The sequence below is a fragment of the Patiria miniata genome, unplaced genomic scaffold (assembly GCF_015706575.1).
Source record: "Patiria miniata isolate m_02_andy unplaced genomic scaffold, ASM1570657v1 HiC_scaffold_22, whole genome shotgun sequence".
Lineage (NCBI taxonomy): Eukaryota > Metazoa > Echinodermata > Asteroidea > Valvatida > Asterinidae > Patiria > Patiria miniata.
In genome coordinates this window covers 14,042,083-14,060,613 of record NW_024037061.1, presented here as the reverse complement: position 1 = coordinate 14,060,613, position 18,531 = coordinate 14,042,083, and the positions used below count along the sequence as shown (strand labels likewise).

Below are 18,531 nucleotides of genomic sequence, written 5' to 3'. Positions count from 1 at the left end.
AGTTAGCCGAAAATCGGCTAAAACGGTCACCCTGGTTTACACAGTTATTAGTGATATTAGTGCATCAGATTGTCACGGGCCTTTTCACTCTTTTAACTGTGTAAATCCAATCCCATTGGAATGGGTAAAAAATCTCATAGCCTTTTATAATCTGTTAGATATCTGGTTTGCACGAACATATTTCCATGGTATTTTTGACTGAATATACACAAGAGCATAATTAATATGCTCCATCAAGATGAAATACTCATGTTAAATAGTTTTTGAGAAATTATAAAGGATATCTGCTTGCACAACTGTTTTTGGATCACCCTGTACACTGTTCACCTGTGATGTCTTGGGTTCACTCCAACTATTGACACTATCTGCAAATTGATTGGGTTCTGTACAGTGTCCTTAATACACTTCACAGGTTTGCCTTTGTTAACTCCCTTAAACCAATAAATTGGCTAGATCCGTGCATCCGCGCTTCAGTGACATACCTCATTCCACAAGAGTGATCAAAACAGTCACTTCAATTCAGAATCTGCCTTGAGCTGCCCATCGCCGGAAAAATTGATAATAGCAAAAGTAAAGAAACTATTGCTTATCCAGCTTACAGATTTGACCTTTGGAAAGATTACTTTTTTTCCATTAGCGTGTATCCCATTAGAGCGCCCATTATTTGAAAGAATGAATTTATCTGATAGTTTGCTCCGGGATTTGCCAAGAAGACAAATTGGAGATCAGGGGTACTTGTCTCAGCAAGGATAGCTAAAGATCAAAGGTGAAAAACTTGTTTTGGCTTGTTTGTCTTATTAGCGCTGGTAATTGAATGGTTTGGTGGTCACAAACAGTCCTACATGTACTTGTTGTGTCAACTGTTGTGCTTTTTGTACAAAACTTGCAGCGAAACGTTGACCTGCAGCCGATTTCACAAAACTTTGCACAAGGGCGTATACCTCCACTTGAGCCATAATTTATTACATAAGTTGCGCTACGTTTCACGCTGTGCAACATTTTAGTTATGACACATTTCACAAAAGTTTCATAGTGCCTAAGTCAGCGACTTGCCCTACAAACTATGACGCTTGCGCAATCATTTTAACGGGGTAAGTTGTGGCGTAGCAACTGGAAATTAACTTTTTTACCAGCAAATCGTGATCGTCGTAGAGCCTGTAATTGCACAACTAATATCAAGGTTGGTACAAGACACTCTCACAGCTTTGTGTTTGAGGTACATGAATTGCTATTTTACTCATGACAGAGGTTTTAAAGTTGCCGCAAGATTCTGAAGAAAGTCAGAAAAAACTATTTCCAAAATGGCGGGCGGAGGTGATTCAACGACTGTTTCGTGACCGAATGAAATCACAGCTGTCGAATATGCTGTCATTATCCTCGTCCCAGATATTTAAATTTTTTATAATGTTATACGCAGCTGCGCCAAGTTTGATGAAATCAATCGTAAGTTTACTGTGCAGCTGCGCAACAAATTTGTTGCATACAATATAACTCGCTACGCATGGTTTAAGTTGCGCACTGTTTTGTGAAATTGGGTGCTGGATTCTTCACCAGGCAAATTTCAGTGTAGTCTTGGCCCAAGAAGCTAGTGATCGATAGTGGTTGGTGCATAGTGCGCCCTCTAATGGCACAACAATTAGACCAGCGGGCTATACTCGCACTAACGTCTTGGCCATTTGGTATCAGCGGTTTTACTTTTTTTAAATTTTCTCCGTAGGCTTTCCCACAGAACCAATCAGCGATCGAGAAATAGTTCAAAGGCGCTCCCAACATGCGGGCTTTATACATGTACGTACGGTGACGGTGACCCAGCATCATATTGCTTTCCTAGGGAACCAATCAGCGATCGAGAAATGGTTCGATGGCTCACCGTAAACATTCGCAACGCAGTAATACGGGGCGCGAAGGCGCGACTACTGTGGCAAATGGGAACTGCCGTTTTGTTCAAATTTATACAGAAGGTCCGATTTACATAAAATGCCCACGCTCCCATTGCTACGAAATGACCAAGACGTTAGTGAGAGAACATAAAAAATCAGTTATGCAAGGGCGCTACAGAACATTGCAACTATCGCTCTTGATCACTGACGTCTTGGGCCAGTATTAATTTCAGTGCAAAGTGGATTCATTAGGCAAAACGTCACAATGATACTTCAGTTGTTGACTTCATGAATTTGCTTCCCCACTCCCTTGAAGCATGAATTTTCATTGTGAGTTTGCCTGATGGATTTTCTCTGTGACGTCTGCCTAATGAATTCGCTTTGCACTGGCTTTTAGACTGAACATGGACAATGAACTGCAAATTCATCCATTCAATGAGATTAATCAAAAGCTAATTAAAGACTTTCACTTTTTCATAAAAACGAAGCATTTAGTCGAAGCACTCTGTGGAGTACTTTTGTCATAAAGGCTTAGTTTTTTAATTGTGGCTCTCAAATTGTCTTTTATATTATTTGCAATCTAATTGGAAGCGTTCTATGTCCGTTGTTAGTATTTTCCATCTTTGTTCACACCAAAATAGATTCATCAGCATATGACGCAAACAAGTTGAACTGAACCTTACTTAACTGCCTTTCCTCCACCCCCACACCCCCCCCAAAAAAAAAATTGCCTTTCGTTGGAGTCTGGAAATGAAGTGACTTTTGAGATGTCAAAGGAATCCTGGGAGATGACTTTTAATCCCCAATACTCTTGCGGATCATTCTGCATCTTATGAGAGAGGTTTTTGAGATTGTGTGGCCTCAACAGCCTCGCCGCGGGCAGATTTGTTTTGAAAAAGAAAGCAGGTGTTTTTGCCAGTGTGATTTTCCTCCCATTCTTCGCAGGTCTGTGTGCTTTCTTTACAATCACAGGCCTTAGTCCGGGCAGAATTAAGGATCTGACTTGAAAACCCAGATAAAACTGGTCCACAGTCACCAAATATAGCGAGGGATGTTTGACATTTTCTCAGCTGTTGCCGGGCAATGCCCGTTGCCACGGCAATATGTAACTGTTTCTTTTCATACTAGCAAAACTTTTTAAAAAGGCCTCAGCAACAACCCTCCCCCCTTCCAACCACCCACACACCATCTCCTTCCTCCATTCACACACACACACACCTGTCGATTCTGTGATGAATTTTGTACTGGTGTAAGGACATTACTTTTGTAAAAAAAATCGGTTGAAATGTCATTAATGTTTTAAGGTAAAATCCTTGTTCCAAAAACTGTAATCTGCAAGACAGGAATGCCCTTTCCAGAATATAACGCTTCCATAACTGGCATCCACAAAACAAGACTGCATATACATGTACATGTACATTTCTGGGATTTTTAGATTTTTAATATTTTATGGAGCGGGGGAAAAAGGAATGGTAAATGACTCCTGAGATTTGAGTAACAATTATACTGTAGTCCTGGATGTTTCATAGAAATATGGCAATTATTAAAAGGTTCGGCTTTTTCAAAGGGTACTTATATATAAAGCAGCAATGATACCTGGCAAATATTCTCTTACTTTATGGAAAATATTGGAAATTCACCAATTGTGAATTGCTATTTTGTTACAGATCAAGAGGGTCTTTTTTAATATTTTTTTTGCTGTCAGAAATCTTTACTTAAGGCAAAAAGAAGTAAATGCTGCTGAGTCCATACTCCTAATTAGGCTGGTGTTAAATGTGGTTGCTTTGAGTGAAGTGACTGAGAGTATTCATATTCCTCGTTGTTGAAATAGAAGTCTGTTGAGAGTTCATCCCTGACTTACATTGTACGCTTGTGCTAGTTTCAGTTCATAATCGTGGGTGGAAAGTGACAAGAGGATTTGAAAGGGGCTCAGTCAAAAACACAACATAAATGCAGATTAGAGTAGAAATCTGGATTCAAATCCTGACCACCATGCTGTCTCTTAATTGTGTAGGCCAAACACATATTTTTTGGCAGATGTTTAAGTCCAGGCATGATAGTTTCTCTATTTTAATAGGATTTCCTATTTTTTCCCCCTTCATTTCCTGTTATTTTTCTCCATTTTCAGCATTGTGTTCTGTAGACGACCCAGTACGCACATGCACTGTGTCCCCAACTGGTCAAAAGTGGTCAAAAAAGGGCCTCTGTTGTTCCCGTACAGAAAAATGATGACATCCATGAAATACAAAGAACCAATTAATACTACGAATTCTGTCCAATGTATCAGTTATACATGTACGTCAGAGATACTGATTTGAAAGGTTTTGAAGGTTTTTTATCTCAGATCTTAACAAGTTCGCAGTTGGCGCTTGTAAAGCTAGCTTTTTGTTACACTACGGCAATTGTTTGCATACAGGGCTTGAAGTAAAGTTCAAATGGCACTGCAAGTCAATTCTGCCTGCGTCTCTCTTGCGCACGTCTTTAAGTCAACACCTGGGACGCTAGCTTGTCCCGAGACAAGTGTTGCTTCAGGTTGGAAATGACACCATCTATTTATATAGTTTCTGCTTAACCATGATCATTGTTGATACAAACAGTGTTGAAGTGCATGAAAGCGAACACATGTACATGTACAAACAGGTATGCATAAATGTGCAAATTGGTTGGCATACTGTTTACAGAGTCTAGTTAACTAACAATTGTTCTCTGGTATAGAATTTATTCTGCTGTAATGGGTTTTTTTGGCTATAGTTGATCAGGCCAGTAGCTTCACTCAAAATATAGACTATTGGCTATAGTTGATCAGGCCAGTAGTTTCACTCAAAATACTTATCTGTACTGTACATGTTTGCTGTGAGTTCAAATGAGATTGTGGAAAATCAGTCTCATCGGGGACAATTGAAACAGCAAGATACAAAAAAGAACAAGGGCCATTCCTGATGGCCAGAGGAGGGGTGTGAATGTGTCAACACCCCCCCCCCCATAATTTTGTTTTTGCTGGCACAATCGTCATTTTGTCAGCAAAATCATATATCTGTCTGCCAATATGCTGCATCAAAGAGCACCACCCATTTTGCAATAGTGTCCAAGATCTTTTGCTTTGAAAAGTGTCTCCAAAAGTTAGATGGTGTCCAGCCCCCCCCCCCCCCAACACACACACTTTTTAATTTGCAGCAGCCTGCAAACCAGAAAAAAATGCCTGGTTACCTTTCAGCACAGAGGGCTGTCCTGTCTCTTTCTACAAATCTGTTGCCACACCCCCATTCAAATCAGTCTCGCTATGTCGCTCTACTTCTCATCACTTATAAGCATGAGTTTGAGAACAGAAAACAACAAAGTTTTGTATGATTCTAAGTGCATGCACTAATCACATGTGACATGGCATGCACATCACAAAACTTCACTCTACATGAGGCCAGCAAGTTGGCTGAAATAACTTCTTGACAGATACAGCCTGCAGATTTTGTGAGCTTACATTTTGCATTTTGAAATCGATTGGAATAAATAACACTATTTGCATTATACATGTACATGAACATCAAAAAACAAAGGAGCTGCAAGTGCATGTCACTCAGCTGGCTATTTTAGTAATGACGTATCGTCTTATAAATACCAATGCACAAGGTTTTTGTGGAGGCGTTGTTTGCATCATTGGCCTTGCTTTGACAAAACTCCCACTCAGATCTAGACTCTCAAAAACAGAACTTTAGTCCAGAAAAATTAAAAGAAAATCCACTTGTGAGATGACAAGACAGAATTTTGGCATCACCTGCCATCACATATGCCACCCTAAATGAGGATTCTATGTTCTCGATGTACCTAATTAAGTAATGAAGCTCAAGTAATGAAGCGCTATTTGCTTCCATTGTGAACCGATAGGTCATTTAACGAGGCCAAGGATAATATGGAGGAGTTGAACAACGATGGATGTTCCACGCTTGAAGAGTTTTCATACTTGGTATATCATCATTTTTTTATCAGAGGAAAATATCTAGGGTACTGGTAGTTTTGAAACAGGAGCATCATAACCTTGGGAGTTTTATTTATAATGATGGCATTGCTATTGATGAACTGGGCCACGTTAGATAAAAACAAAACAAGAGAGTAGAAACATGGTCGGGAACAGTCTCAGGAGAAATTAAAAACCACCTGTGAGATGGAAAGGCAGAATCATGTGGCATTGACTGCTTTCAGAAGGCGGGCATTAATGATGACTTCGTATTCTTAATTAGGCCTAATTTGCTTCCTGCGGACGCGTAGATCATGGAGAATGTGGTCACGGATAATGAGAAGGAGTGGAACAATTATTCATGCTCCATGCTTGAAGACTTTTCATAGTGGTAATCATCATTTATTTTTTATCGGGTGAAAAATTCAAGGTTAGTCTATGAAATAGGCACATCATTGTTGCCTTTTGACTTTGTTTCTTTTCAAAGTTGGCATTGCATTTACAAAATTAGGTTACAAACAAAATAAGAGAATTGCATCATAGTACGGAACATGCAGTGGAACAATTGAAATTCAACGGTCCACTGTCAAGACAGAAATATTGGCATTGTTGCATGGCCACTGTATGTGATGCAACTACTTAAGCCTATCTGCTTGCTATGTGGACTGGTAGGCCGTATAATGAGGCCATGGATAATGAGATGGATTTCAACAATTATACTTCCATAGTTTCATGAAAAATATTTTTTTTTTAATTGTCATCATGCATGTTGCCTTATTTTCACTTTGCCAGCAGTGTACAGTACAGCCTTGTGACATTATTTACAGTGTTGTCATTACATTTACAAAACTGTTACATTATAGATTAAAACCAAAAGTAGAGAATAGAATCATAGAATAATAGTAAGGACCAGTCTTAGGAAAAATTAAAATCCACCTGCGAGATGACACTTGATCATGGCATTGACTATTGTCAGATGCCCACCATTAATGAGGACTTTGTGTTCTTAATTAGCCTCATCATGTGAGTCCACGTGGACAGGTAGCACATAGAATGAGGTATTGGATAATTAAACAAGGAGATGAATACGCATTGTCATTGCCGGTATGTGTTATCAACATGCTAGTATTGTACAGAGTGCGCTTGATCAAACTCAGTTTTCTGCATGGACGCACCACATTTGTATGTATAGGGTGAACAATAGTTTAAAAGCTAAGGTGACTGGTGTGCGAGTCTATGATCATTCTGCATGCACTGCTCTATTCAAATTATAGTCAAGGAATTCTATCGCCGGGCAAAATATTTTTGAAATTTGTGTGTGAAGCTCGGTGGAGATTGAGTGCAACTTGATTGTATGGTAACAATGTACAGGGATGCAACTTTTCCTCGTGTCAGCTGCTTTCCTCGTTTTACACTTCCTACTTATGCCTATAAAAATGTGAAAAACATTGGCATGTAAGTACAGCATGATGTCTTTCATAGCTTCATAGAATTTCCTGTTTTTGTTACTTTACTGCAATGAAAAGCAATTTTGATTTGTCTTGTTCTTAGCCACATCCTGAGTCTTGGTGAAATCACATTGTGAACTGAAGCTGCAAAGACACTCCCCCCCCCCCCCCCCGGAAAAATCCAGGTCTTTTATTACGAAACAAGGCTGTCGCAGGGCACAAACATCGTAAAGAGCTCATGTGATGGAAGAGGCCTTTTAGTTAAATGAACTTCTCTGACAGGAGCGATCTTATCAAAGAAAATGGGATTTTTATCAAGATTGGTGTTTCTGTCGCAAACCAAGATGGAAGTCTATTTTTGGTCGCGCCAAATTAATAGACAGTCGCGACATGTTTGGATTATATGGAAGCAAGTGTAGTGGAAAATGACAATTTGAAGACTGTTAACATATTCCTTGACAACAGTAATGTTTAAGTACTTGACATTTGATATGTTGCAAGAGCAATTTTTCTTTCTTTTCAAATCTGTTTTAGAAACGTGTTTAAAAAATAGATTGATTGTCACATGGTGACATCGCAAACAACTTTCTCTTTTTTTGTGACCTCATCATGCAAACATTTTAATCTTATCAGAAATGTGTTACTTGATCATTTTTCTTAATTTTTTCAAATTGAGAAGAATTATAAAGGGATGAAAATCCCAAAGATATTGTAAATCCACTTTGAAAGTCTAATGTAGACACTTACTCATTTAAAAAAAATAACAAAAATATCTCAATCAGTCGACAAATTTAAAAAAATAATTAAATGGAACATAAATTTTAACACTTGTTTTCACAAATTTTGCCATCAAAATCTGTTTCTGTTTTAAAAAAAGGACAAGATTTGTTTAAAAAAAAAAAGGATGTTTAAAAAAAAAGGATGTATACATGTACCTGTTAATCTTAAGAATCAAATGTGTTCAATTTATTATGTTTGGTGTTTTCAACATGCAGTCAGACCAAGATCAATGCTGTGATTTTTCTCCCAGCTATGATAACGCACACATAAAGTGGAGAGGCGGCAGTTTTTGTAAATTGCCTGCCAACTGTTTAATATTTAACCCGACAATCCTGAATATTCCAAGTTTAATATGATTTTTCACGTACCCTAGCTAGGAAGTTAGGATTAATCGGTGCGTGAAAGTTATGCTCAACGTTTACCACATTAATCTCGGGTTCCATTCCTTAATGTCCAACTTTTCCCGTTAATCAGGTTTATTTATACAGCCTTTCATATGACAACTGTCTCATTCTTTGATTGATGAGAAGAAAAAAAATCTCCAACTGAAAGCAGGATCCAGGAAACTTGATCTGTCTAATGGGCCGATTCATGTGAGGACACAGGCATATCACCTGCCTCCCCGCTGTCCATATTTTCCCTTCTTTTCTGGAGGTAAATGACTTGTTTGCCATGGTGGGTGTCATCTGGCTTCATACCGGTGTGCCATCATCGTCTTACTCCACAAACAGAGATTGGTGTTGCATTTCACGATAATCTACATTTTCGGGCCATTATCAGAGTACAGTTGTGATATCTGTACTAAATATAGATGACAGTGCCGCGGGACACCTCCCCCCCTTCCTCGACGTAGGCATAAAAAAAAAGCTGAGAAAATAATAAGAAGAAATACCACAGCCTCTGTTTAAATCCCTATTTCTATTTTATAAATTTATATTTTAATTTCTTAAATAATTCTATCAGTTGTTAAATTTTCTCCCATTTTTTTTAAGAAGTATATTTTGAGCAGTTGGTGGTTGCAGATTTTTTTCGCATCTTGATACTTCTAAGGAGCCATGTTACTACATGTACATACTTATACGCAGTTTTCCAAAGATTGAATCAGTTTTTAATTTTGCTGTGCTGGTCAGTTGTGCAGACTCCATACCCAAACCGCATTGGAAATTCTCCGTTATATGAAATTCTCTCTGATATATGTTCATGTATACAATGTACGTGCTTCGGAAATGCATATGACCTTGAACTGCTTTCCAATTAAACGGGCCCCCTTTATGCACTAATTTTATATTTGGTTGGACAGAGCCAAATGTACATGTGGACCTCATACAGCTATGTACGGATTTTCAAAGTGCGTTTGATTCAGGCTTGGACGATTCCAAATTTGTTTTATTCTGATTCCATGCAGTTGGCACAATTCCATTCGGATTCAAATCCAATTCTATCCATCAAAAAGGCAGGGAAGAAAGTAATTTCACTTACGAATGACAGTTCTTAATCACTATGCACAGTGTCATTTTAAGGTTTTTTTTAATCCAGTAAATATGATAATTTGCTAGAAATATATACATGTGGAACGACATAAAAATTTGTTTAGAACTCTCTGGAATCTAGGAATCGATTCGTCAACGAAGTGGAATCATGATTCCAATACCAACTTTGGATTCGATCCCATACGATTCGCACCTGGAATCGCCCAAGCGTATTTTGATTGTCAACATGTGAATCTTCCCTAATTGTTCAAAGCAGCTGCTCTTTATAACTCTCCTTTCGAGGGACGAGATATTCCTAGACACATTATCAAACACCATCGTGTTATAACATAACCGGCGGCTATGTCATTACTTCTAGCCAGGTCATTTCCAGTCATGTATGTGAAGTGATTATCATAAACAGGGCAAGCCAGGGCAGAGCAGTAATGTTGTTCACATGGGCTGAAAATAGCCGCCCATCCGTGTGAGAGAATTATGGCGCGGCACAGTGCGTATATCAACTTGAAAATAAATTTACATGTTAAAAGCGCCTCATTCATTACAATGTTGTCACTCATAATATTGGCAAATAAGCTGACATCCATTTTTTGTTTGTTTGTTTGATGGGGTGTTTGGTTGGTTTTTTTAAGTTTATTGATTTGAATATAGTAGCATGTATGATTTTTTATTTCATCATTTTTTTTAAAGGTTTTCAATTTTACAAAAATAGAACAACCTCTCCTCCACAAAACACTTCCAAAAACGAGTCAATATATGAAAGGCATAATATCCATGACGCTAGAAGTTCCAAAGGAAAAAAAATATCCATGGTAATAAATGGGTCCCAGCTTTATATACTCAGTTTAATTCACAACCAATTGCCCTTGCAGACAGATAAAGATGAAAAATTGCACTCAAATCACAATATTTAATGGCACCAAAAATCTCAACAACAACTCCCACTCAAGGGTGCTTGAGTGCCCCCCAATTTCCCCCCATTTTAATGGCCGTGATATTGTTGTGGCATTAAAATTACATTTAAAGATTTTTGTCTTCAACCAAATTTTTTTTCACGCAGCAGTAATGGCCCATCAGTCAAGATTAATCGGTTTCTTTTGATGATTTCTCCGGGGTTTAATGTTCAGATTTGAAGTACTCGGGTAGAGTAGATATGATTCATCACTTTTGGTGGTTTACAGCTCAAGCAAGTGACGTGCTGCGGTCGGTACAGCTTGCAAATGTCTACTTTTAGACGCAGAGCATAACTGGAAAATGGGGTTAACAAATTGAAAGTGAAGTATTCATACTAATTTTTAAATCTCTCAGAGGGGATTCGGAAAGTTTAACACGAATAAATGTTTCAGTACATTTTTTCAGGAATCAGTAATATGTTTTGCTGTCGTGTTTTGTTGGACTTACAACGTACATACACAGGTATACATGAAGGACGAGCTTTGTTTTAGTCAAAACAAACAAATGGAATACATACATAATTTACATTTACATCATTGGTTTCGTATGTATGCATCAACTGTTTTGTGCAATTGGCTTCATGGATAAATCTTGACTCTATTTTGTCAATAAAATTGCTTCATGTCCCATCTCCCCCCCCCCCCCCACCCCAACGTGGGAGGAAATTGCTTGCCCATTCTGAACAGCATTTTTTTCTCACATAAAGCCAGAGAAACGTTCGAATACATAAGGTTGCTTGTAGGGTCATTCTATAAATTTGGGGTCCACTTTTTTTCCCGTCCCTGTTACATCTGACATCTATGATTGTATAATTCTGATGCACTCCTTAATGCAGTCATCCTCCAAGAGTGATTATGAATAGCATACTACCTACCCAACAAAAAAACAATCATTTGAAGTCACTTTTAATGATGCTTGAATGGCAAATTACAAAGTACCAGGGTAACAGGGACAGGAAAAATGTCACACTTTGGACCCCAAATTTATAGAATGACCCAGTAGGCAACTGATTTTTTAACTTGACTGTCTTGTATGTATAAAACTTGCTACCTAAAACTTGAGTTCACATGCACCAACTGCAACACTCTTGCTTTTATTGAAGATTTTAATACAAACAAAAGGTTGGATATCTTGAAGAGGAGGTGCTGAGGGCCAGGAACAGAACACTTTAATTCTTTTCTCTCCTTCAGATCAATAATGATTTATACACTTGCACAATTGTCAGACTATGTATGAGCCAGCACTTGAATAAATCTCACCCGTGCCTGATCGATGTAAAGTCGATTTCCTTGGCGATGGTTTCGAGTGTTTGGCTCAAAATTTAGAAGTGCATGCTTCTTAAAAACAACATTCTGCCATTGAAGTGATTTCCCCTGTTATTAAGGTTCACTGAACCCAAACTCTCAAGGGCAGTGTCATCATAAACCGTACGAACATGCTGGGGCTGTACTTGTGTGATTAACGTGTTCTTAACTCACTTTGTAATGAACGACTGTCTTCTTTATTGGATTGTTCTCATCACAGTTCTCGCCAGATGTCTAATTATGTCCATGTTTCATTAATAATCAATAAAGAATATCTAAAAATAAACAATTAAAGTTTATTTTGGGGGGAAACCATCTCGTTTAATTACATTAGGTGTGTTTCTTTTCCCTTCTCTCCCCTTACCGCGTTGTGTATTTTTCTTGTGTAAAGGTTTTGTGTAAAGGATCTTTCAGTCTTAAGAGTGCCCTGCAGAGCACAACACGTATTTGAGCACAGCAGCGGCATTCTCCTCGTACATGTAATCTGCATGTATTATTGAGAAGTGCCTGTTGTCCTAAAGTAGGTGGACGCCTTTTATTTTGGCATCCTACCTGTGGATCATAAAACGTGTTATGGAAACTAGTTAAAAATGGTAATGTAGTGTCAATCATGAACTTGTTAATTGTGTTTGTGGGAGTACTCTGTCGGTGCAATGTAACATTTTCAAAGAAAGAAAAAAAATCCTCTTGTCTCATGAATGTTTGTTTCTTTTTTTTCTTCTTTGTGTCTCCAGAACTGAACAAGCAAACTTCCCATCATGGCAAGATCCTTCGGTTGGCCGCCAGCGTGCCGCTGCCTGGAATTCCCAACGCCAAGACTCCTTTTCCACCTACGAGGAAGTTGAGAGCCTTCACAGCCACCAGTGTTCTTCACTTCAGTCCCTGGACAACAGCTGTGGGCCAAGTCGATTGCAGAGCTTTGGAAGCACCTCAAGTAGCCTTGACCAGTCCCATCCACAAGTCGACGGAGGACCCTGGGCAAGTGGCATACCTGCTGAGGACCACCTGTTTGATCACGAACAGGATGATCAGGGTTCATCGCTGACGTCTGATTCAACACAATCTGCCTCTGCAAAAGGAGGGAGATCTGGCCACCTGAAGGAAAAGTCCAGGAGGAGCTTGATCGAGGATGATGAGGACGAAATGAACTCCAGTGTTGCCAAGTGGGTCGATCAGACCAGAGCGGAGACAGCCCGTCGGCGATCTTATGTGGGACTGCCTGAGGACCCACTTGTTAGAAGCCATGAGGCACCAGAAGGGGGACAGCATAGCTGTGACCTGAATAAGGAGAGGTCACTGACTGCTCTGAAGATGCAATGCGGGGATGTGATTCCTGGGAAAAGTGGCCGTCAGATTCGGCTTCCAAATGAGACAGACTTGGAGCTGGCACTTCGTGTAGGGAACTCTTCCCCTGTCAGCATGATCTCCAGGTGTGCCAGCTTGGACAGCAGTCACGGCTCACCTGGCAGCGACCACCCAGAGGGAGATTGGACCATTGCTGAGGATGTCCTTATCAATCTTGGATTCGGAGGAGCAAACATGGGTATACCGTCCCGCTTTCTTAAGTCTTGGAGAGAGCAGGTGCTCAAACAGCGTGTGGAAGAGGTTCGAAGGCTTCTGGGTAACACGACCAGCAACCATCTCCTTCAGCATTTGCCAACAAAGCCTGAGAAAACTCACTCCCCAAAAGAGAAGATTCCATTACCTAGGAAAGAGGATCGCCACAACCACAATCTACCCAGCACTTCAACCTACTCTCCTAGATCAAGTTCCACGAGTTCCCTGGTGTCTGATAGTTCAAATTCACAGCAAGTGGAAGATGCTGTCATGAGCAGGCAGCGTGGAGCTGACAAAGCCAAGCTTGTTGGGCTCAGACGCTCTCTAAAAAAGGCCGCAACAGTGTCCTCATTCGGACAGACCCTGTCAGAGATAAGTAATTCAAGGCAGGGCCCACCAAACCAACAAATTGTAGCCCTCCAACAAGGGGATCAGCCTCCAGCAGCCAGACGATCACCAGGAGGTGGGAAATACAGTCCATTCCACAAGAGTCATAAATCAAGTGCCAGGGACAGACGAAGAAAGTACATGAAGAAGCAGAGCTCACTTCCAATCTCCCTTGAGACCCTTCAAGAGGAGGACGAGAGCCTGAAACCTGGATTGGTGAAATCTAAACAGGCAGATACTGAAAGTCCTTCTGCCCGAAAGAATCTACTCAAACCTCAGAGTCTAGAAGTGGGAGACCAGCCAGCATTTCACTGTAAATTGAAGATTGTCATGGAACAGCCCAGTGTTGAGTCACGAGAGGCTATGTCCAGGCAGGGCACAACTGACGTGGATGTAGATGTGGATGAGGCCATCGCTGATGTTGACACTGACAAGAAGGATCAAAAAGTTAGCATGGAGCAGTACCTTGTTGTGAAAGCCATCATCGATTCCAAGGACTCTGGATTTGAAAATGAGCCATCTCGGACAGGAAGCCCACAGATTTCTCCCCGAAGCAGTGAGGATGAAACAGTGAAAGGTACATGCTCAAAAACAATTACCACTGCAGATTTCAATGCACAGAGAACCAGGTCCAGTGAAATTCCAGACAGCAAAACAGACAATTTATTGGTAATTGTTCCCTCTAAAGAAAACAATGACATCAGTGGAGCCAGTCCGTCAACTTGCCCCGATGAAAACTTCCAAGGCCAGCACATTAAGCAAGAACAATCACCCAAGAGAGAGGAGCTTCCATCGACAGAGAGCAAGTCAACCTCAGAAACTTCCAGGTTAGCTGATGTGACCATAGTGCCCGTACCTCAAACCAAAGACACAAAACTGAGTGGCTGTTCTTCAAGCACAAGCAGTGACAGAAGGAGACCTTCTTTGGCAGATATCCAGGATGATTTTCATCAAACCATTACCGAAGAGGACAATGATGTCTTTGATTCCCCTGTGGGAGGCCACATCAGTGATTCAGTCTCGGCCTGTTGTCAGACCAGTCCCTCCCTACACTCTCCCCTGCTCTCGCCACTTTTCTTCCTTGGCTCAATCAGCGAACACCCAGACAGTTTGTCTGATGGCAACAACTCAGCAACCAATGTCTCGCCAGAAATATTTGTCTTGCCGAGTGGGTCAGCCTCAGATGTAGGTTACGAAAAGGGTGGTGTTTCTGCAGAAAGGCATGACTCGCTTGAGTCCGTAAAGACTACAGCAGATGGACTCGTCTCGGATTCATCACTAAGAAGTCTCAGCCAGGAGATATCTGATGGAGGATTGTCAATCATTGCCGAAAAGGACGAAGAACAAGGGTTTGGCCAAGAGCCTTCTGATCGAATATCGGTTATGGATAAAGCCATCCAGGATAGCCAAGAACTTCTGTCGCCACTCTCTATGATAAATAACAAAACCTCAGGTATTTCAGGTCAGAACCGCTTCCAATTTGACGACTTGCCTCAAAATTCTGAGCCCCTTGACCCGACAACCTCAAATCCAGTTGAGAAATCCAGAAACCCCTTCAAGTCATCGGACAGCTTTTACTCTTCCCCTCGTCATTCCAAAGTGGATTTTGATTTTGATGCCACCATTGAAGAGGATGAGGATGGAGAACAATATTCAGATGGGGAGAGCTTCTCAAAAGTCGCCTTTCCTGAGCTGACGGCGATGGTGTACAAGGCTTCGAACCTTGCCAACACTTCTGCTTCTGATCATCTTAATGATAACAGTGAAGAAAGTCACAACTCATCACCCTGTCTGTCAAAGGATGATCATGGTCCTGAAATGCATTGTTCAGAATTGGATGAAACTGATTTCAAAACTGACATCTCTTCTGAGAGTGCCAGGAATAAATCAGGGACTGATGTGAACTCTACTGGTTCATGGGATAATGAGGTGCAAAATGGCACCAACTCTGGTCGGACAGGATTAGATCATAATGATTGCAAAGAAAACAGTCGTTCAGTGGCTCAGAGCGATACTATCATCTTCAGCAAACAACCAATCTCTGAAAACTACATTCTGAATAAAGCCGGAGACGAGACAGCACCGGCAATCTCAGTTATTGATGGCAAGGAAAGTGAGGAAAAACCGACTGGTTATGAGAAAAACGCTGCAGGTTGCCAGCATGACGATTGTCGTGGGAATTGCCAGAACCGTACCTCATTAAGGACAGATGAACTCACCAAGGATTCTGTGCCCGTTAACCACCCAGGGGACCATAGCCAATTTTCCAGCAATGGGCAATTCATCAATGAGCAAGCTGCTTATGACAACCAGGCCTCCGCAAACAATCCAGATGGAGAAATTCCCCCGGGAGGCAGCATTCCCTCAGAAAATGTCAAAATGTCTGATTTAGAATTAGGAAATGGCTCGAGACAAACTGACAAAGCTAATTTTACCTCTGAGGTAAAGAGCAGTTTCTTTGCTTGGGAATCAACAAAAAAACACACCGAATTTCTGGACCGCTTGCACAGCGAGAGAAATGGCATGGAGGAATGGAAACTGGGATTTGATCAGCCCCAGATCATAAGAAGCACCTCGGTAGAGGCTCACTTGAATTTCCAGCGAAGGAAACTACGAACACTCAGCGAGCGGAGCACCCTGTACAGCGATGGCATGGAGCCACTGCTCTCGGGCTTTGGACGCATCATTACTGAGCGCAGCAGCTCCTCTACCGAGGGATTCGGCTCGTTTGGGTCAGACATTTTCCGCCGACCACAGACAACAATGCAGACCTTACAGCAGGTGGCTGCTAAGTTGGAGAGTCACATTCGACAGCGGAGCCTTGTCAGCATTCAGGATGATGAGAGTGAAGAAGAAAATGAGCAGAGAGTCGCAGAGGAACCACAGTCTCCTTATAAACAAACTGTCCCTGAGGTGGAAAAATTAGCTGACCTTGATTCTACGGAAGAAAGAAATTCTGTACAACCAGATGAGAATGGGAAATGTAAATTGCACGAAGATGAGCGTTACAAGGACGTAAATTCTAGAGATGAAAACGACATCGCTGTCCATCCCGTTGACAAAAGTACCACTGATACATCCAAAAGTGCCAAGGTTTGTGAGGAGGAGGTGACAAACAACTCAAACCTCTGTGAAGAAAACTTACAACACGATGAGAACACCGTCGCCACTTCTGACAATGTAGATGCTTTAGAAGTTGAGACAAAAGTCATCAGTCCAAACATTCATGTTGATGGGACAAGTGATTACAAGCCACTAAGTAAGTCAGACGTCCAAAATATGTCCGCTTCTACTCATGAAAACTGCACTGGTGCTAACAAAGATACACCGAGCGCCACAACCGCAGCAAGGCGAAGGAGTTGGCAATTTCAGGCCACTGCTTCCCGGAAATCTCGAAATTTCCTCTCGGTACCATCATTTGGTCCCCTGACTGATACCTTCAACGGAAACCCTTTTTCTGCAAGTCTGAGTGCTAAGCAGGTGAACCCAAATGTGGGCGTTTTGCAAGAAGTGGTCCCAGACCTTGAGCATCATTGTGACTCGGCAGACAGCCAGAGCTTGTCCAAGCTGTCAGAACTATCTGATGAAACTGATTCACTGCAAATAAAAGACTTTGAAGCCTCTTGTAAAATTATAATGGAACATGTAGTTGATGAGAAAGATCAGGATGGTGAGGACGAATTTTCATTTGACCTTTGCACAGGCATAGAGACCAGTTGTACAGAGTGTGAGGTGTCAAATTTGACTGAGCCTGGGACTATGGTTGAGTTTAAGGGCAAGGATCCTGTTTTAGAACAAACTCCAAAGTCAGTTGTGGTTTCTTTTGATCACCTTGAAGACAGTGCTCCGAGTGAGAATGAGAGAGGTTCACATTGTGTGCTTGATAAAATTGGAATTCCATCTTATCCTATGTTAGTGTATCCGACTTCTAGCAGTGTTTCCGAAGTTAAGTATAACCAGGAACTGCCGAAATTAACATCAGACTTTGTGTATGTTAAATTGTTGCCTACAAATGGTCCAAACGTGGCGCACGGGAGCGCTGTCGTTCATTCTCAATACTACAGGTGTGAGAAATTTGTGAATGTCTCGACGTCATCCGACGGTAAAGTGGCTTTTATCGAAACCGGTGAGGATGACAACTTGTGTGCTTCTCACCAACTCCCAACCTTCTTGTCGGAAGTCAATTTCCCGGCTTTGTCTAATGCTCGGAAAGGATTTTCTTCTCAGCCTGCTGAGAACAGGATGTCCATCTCCTCCCAAGGAAGTCGCAGTCTCGACTGCCCTTCGCCGGTTCCATCGTCCCGCCTCTCACCGACATTTGAGGAGATATGTACCAAGGCAGGAAATCTTATGCAACAGTTACAAGAGGCCTTAGGTAGCGAATCACCGGAAGATTTGCAGAGGTCACAAGTAGAGATTGAGAATAAAAACACAGATAAAGAACTTGATGAGTTACACCAGGAGGAGGAGGAGGAGGGTGGATTCATAAGGTACACGCTTTTAGATAAGGATATTTTTGGAGGGGTTTCAAGGTTATTTAGTCAAATGTAAAGCTTAGTAATTTATTCCTCGTAGAAGATTGTTTTGGCTATCACATGTACATTGCACAATACAAAATTTTGCTGCCAAAGGCTGGCCTTTGTAATGATCACCAAGCTACATGTACAAAAATTTCCAAGGGTACAATTTGCATTCTATTCAAGATCAGCCAGTGCAGGGTTTTTTTGGGGGGAGGGATCTTTTTCTCTTAATATTTCCCAATGTAACTGGCTCGAGCAGTTCCAG

At 41.1% G+C, this 18,531-nt stretch overlaps 1 protein-coding gene across 1 annotated transcript in view; it reads left to right on the top strand.

Moving 5' to 3' along the window:
* The window catches only part of LOC119730104, a 91,558-nt gene extending 73,255 nt beyond the window's left edge, over nucleotides 1-18,303 (top strand). Inside the window, exon 12 of the mRNA XM_038202887.1 lies at nucleotides 12,441-18,303. Coding sequence (XP_038058815.1) covers nucleotides 12,441-18,297 — 5,857 coding nt within the window. The 3' untranslated portion in view covers nucleotides 18,298-18,303. The remainder of the gene's footprint in view (nucleotides 1-12,440) is intronic.
* The last annotated feature ends 228 nt before the right edge of the window (nucleotides 18,304-18,531 follow it).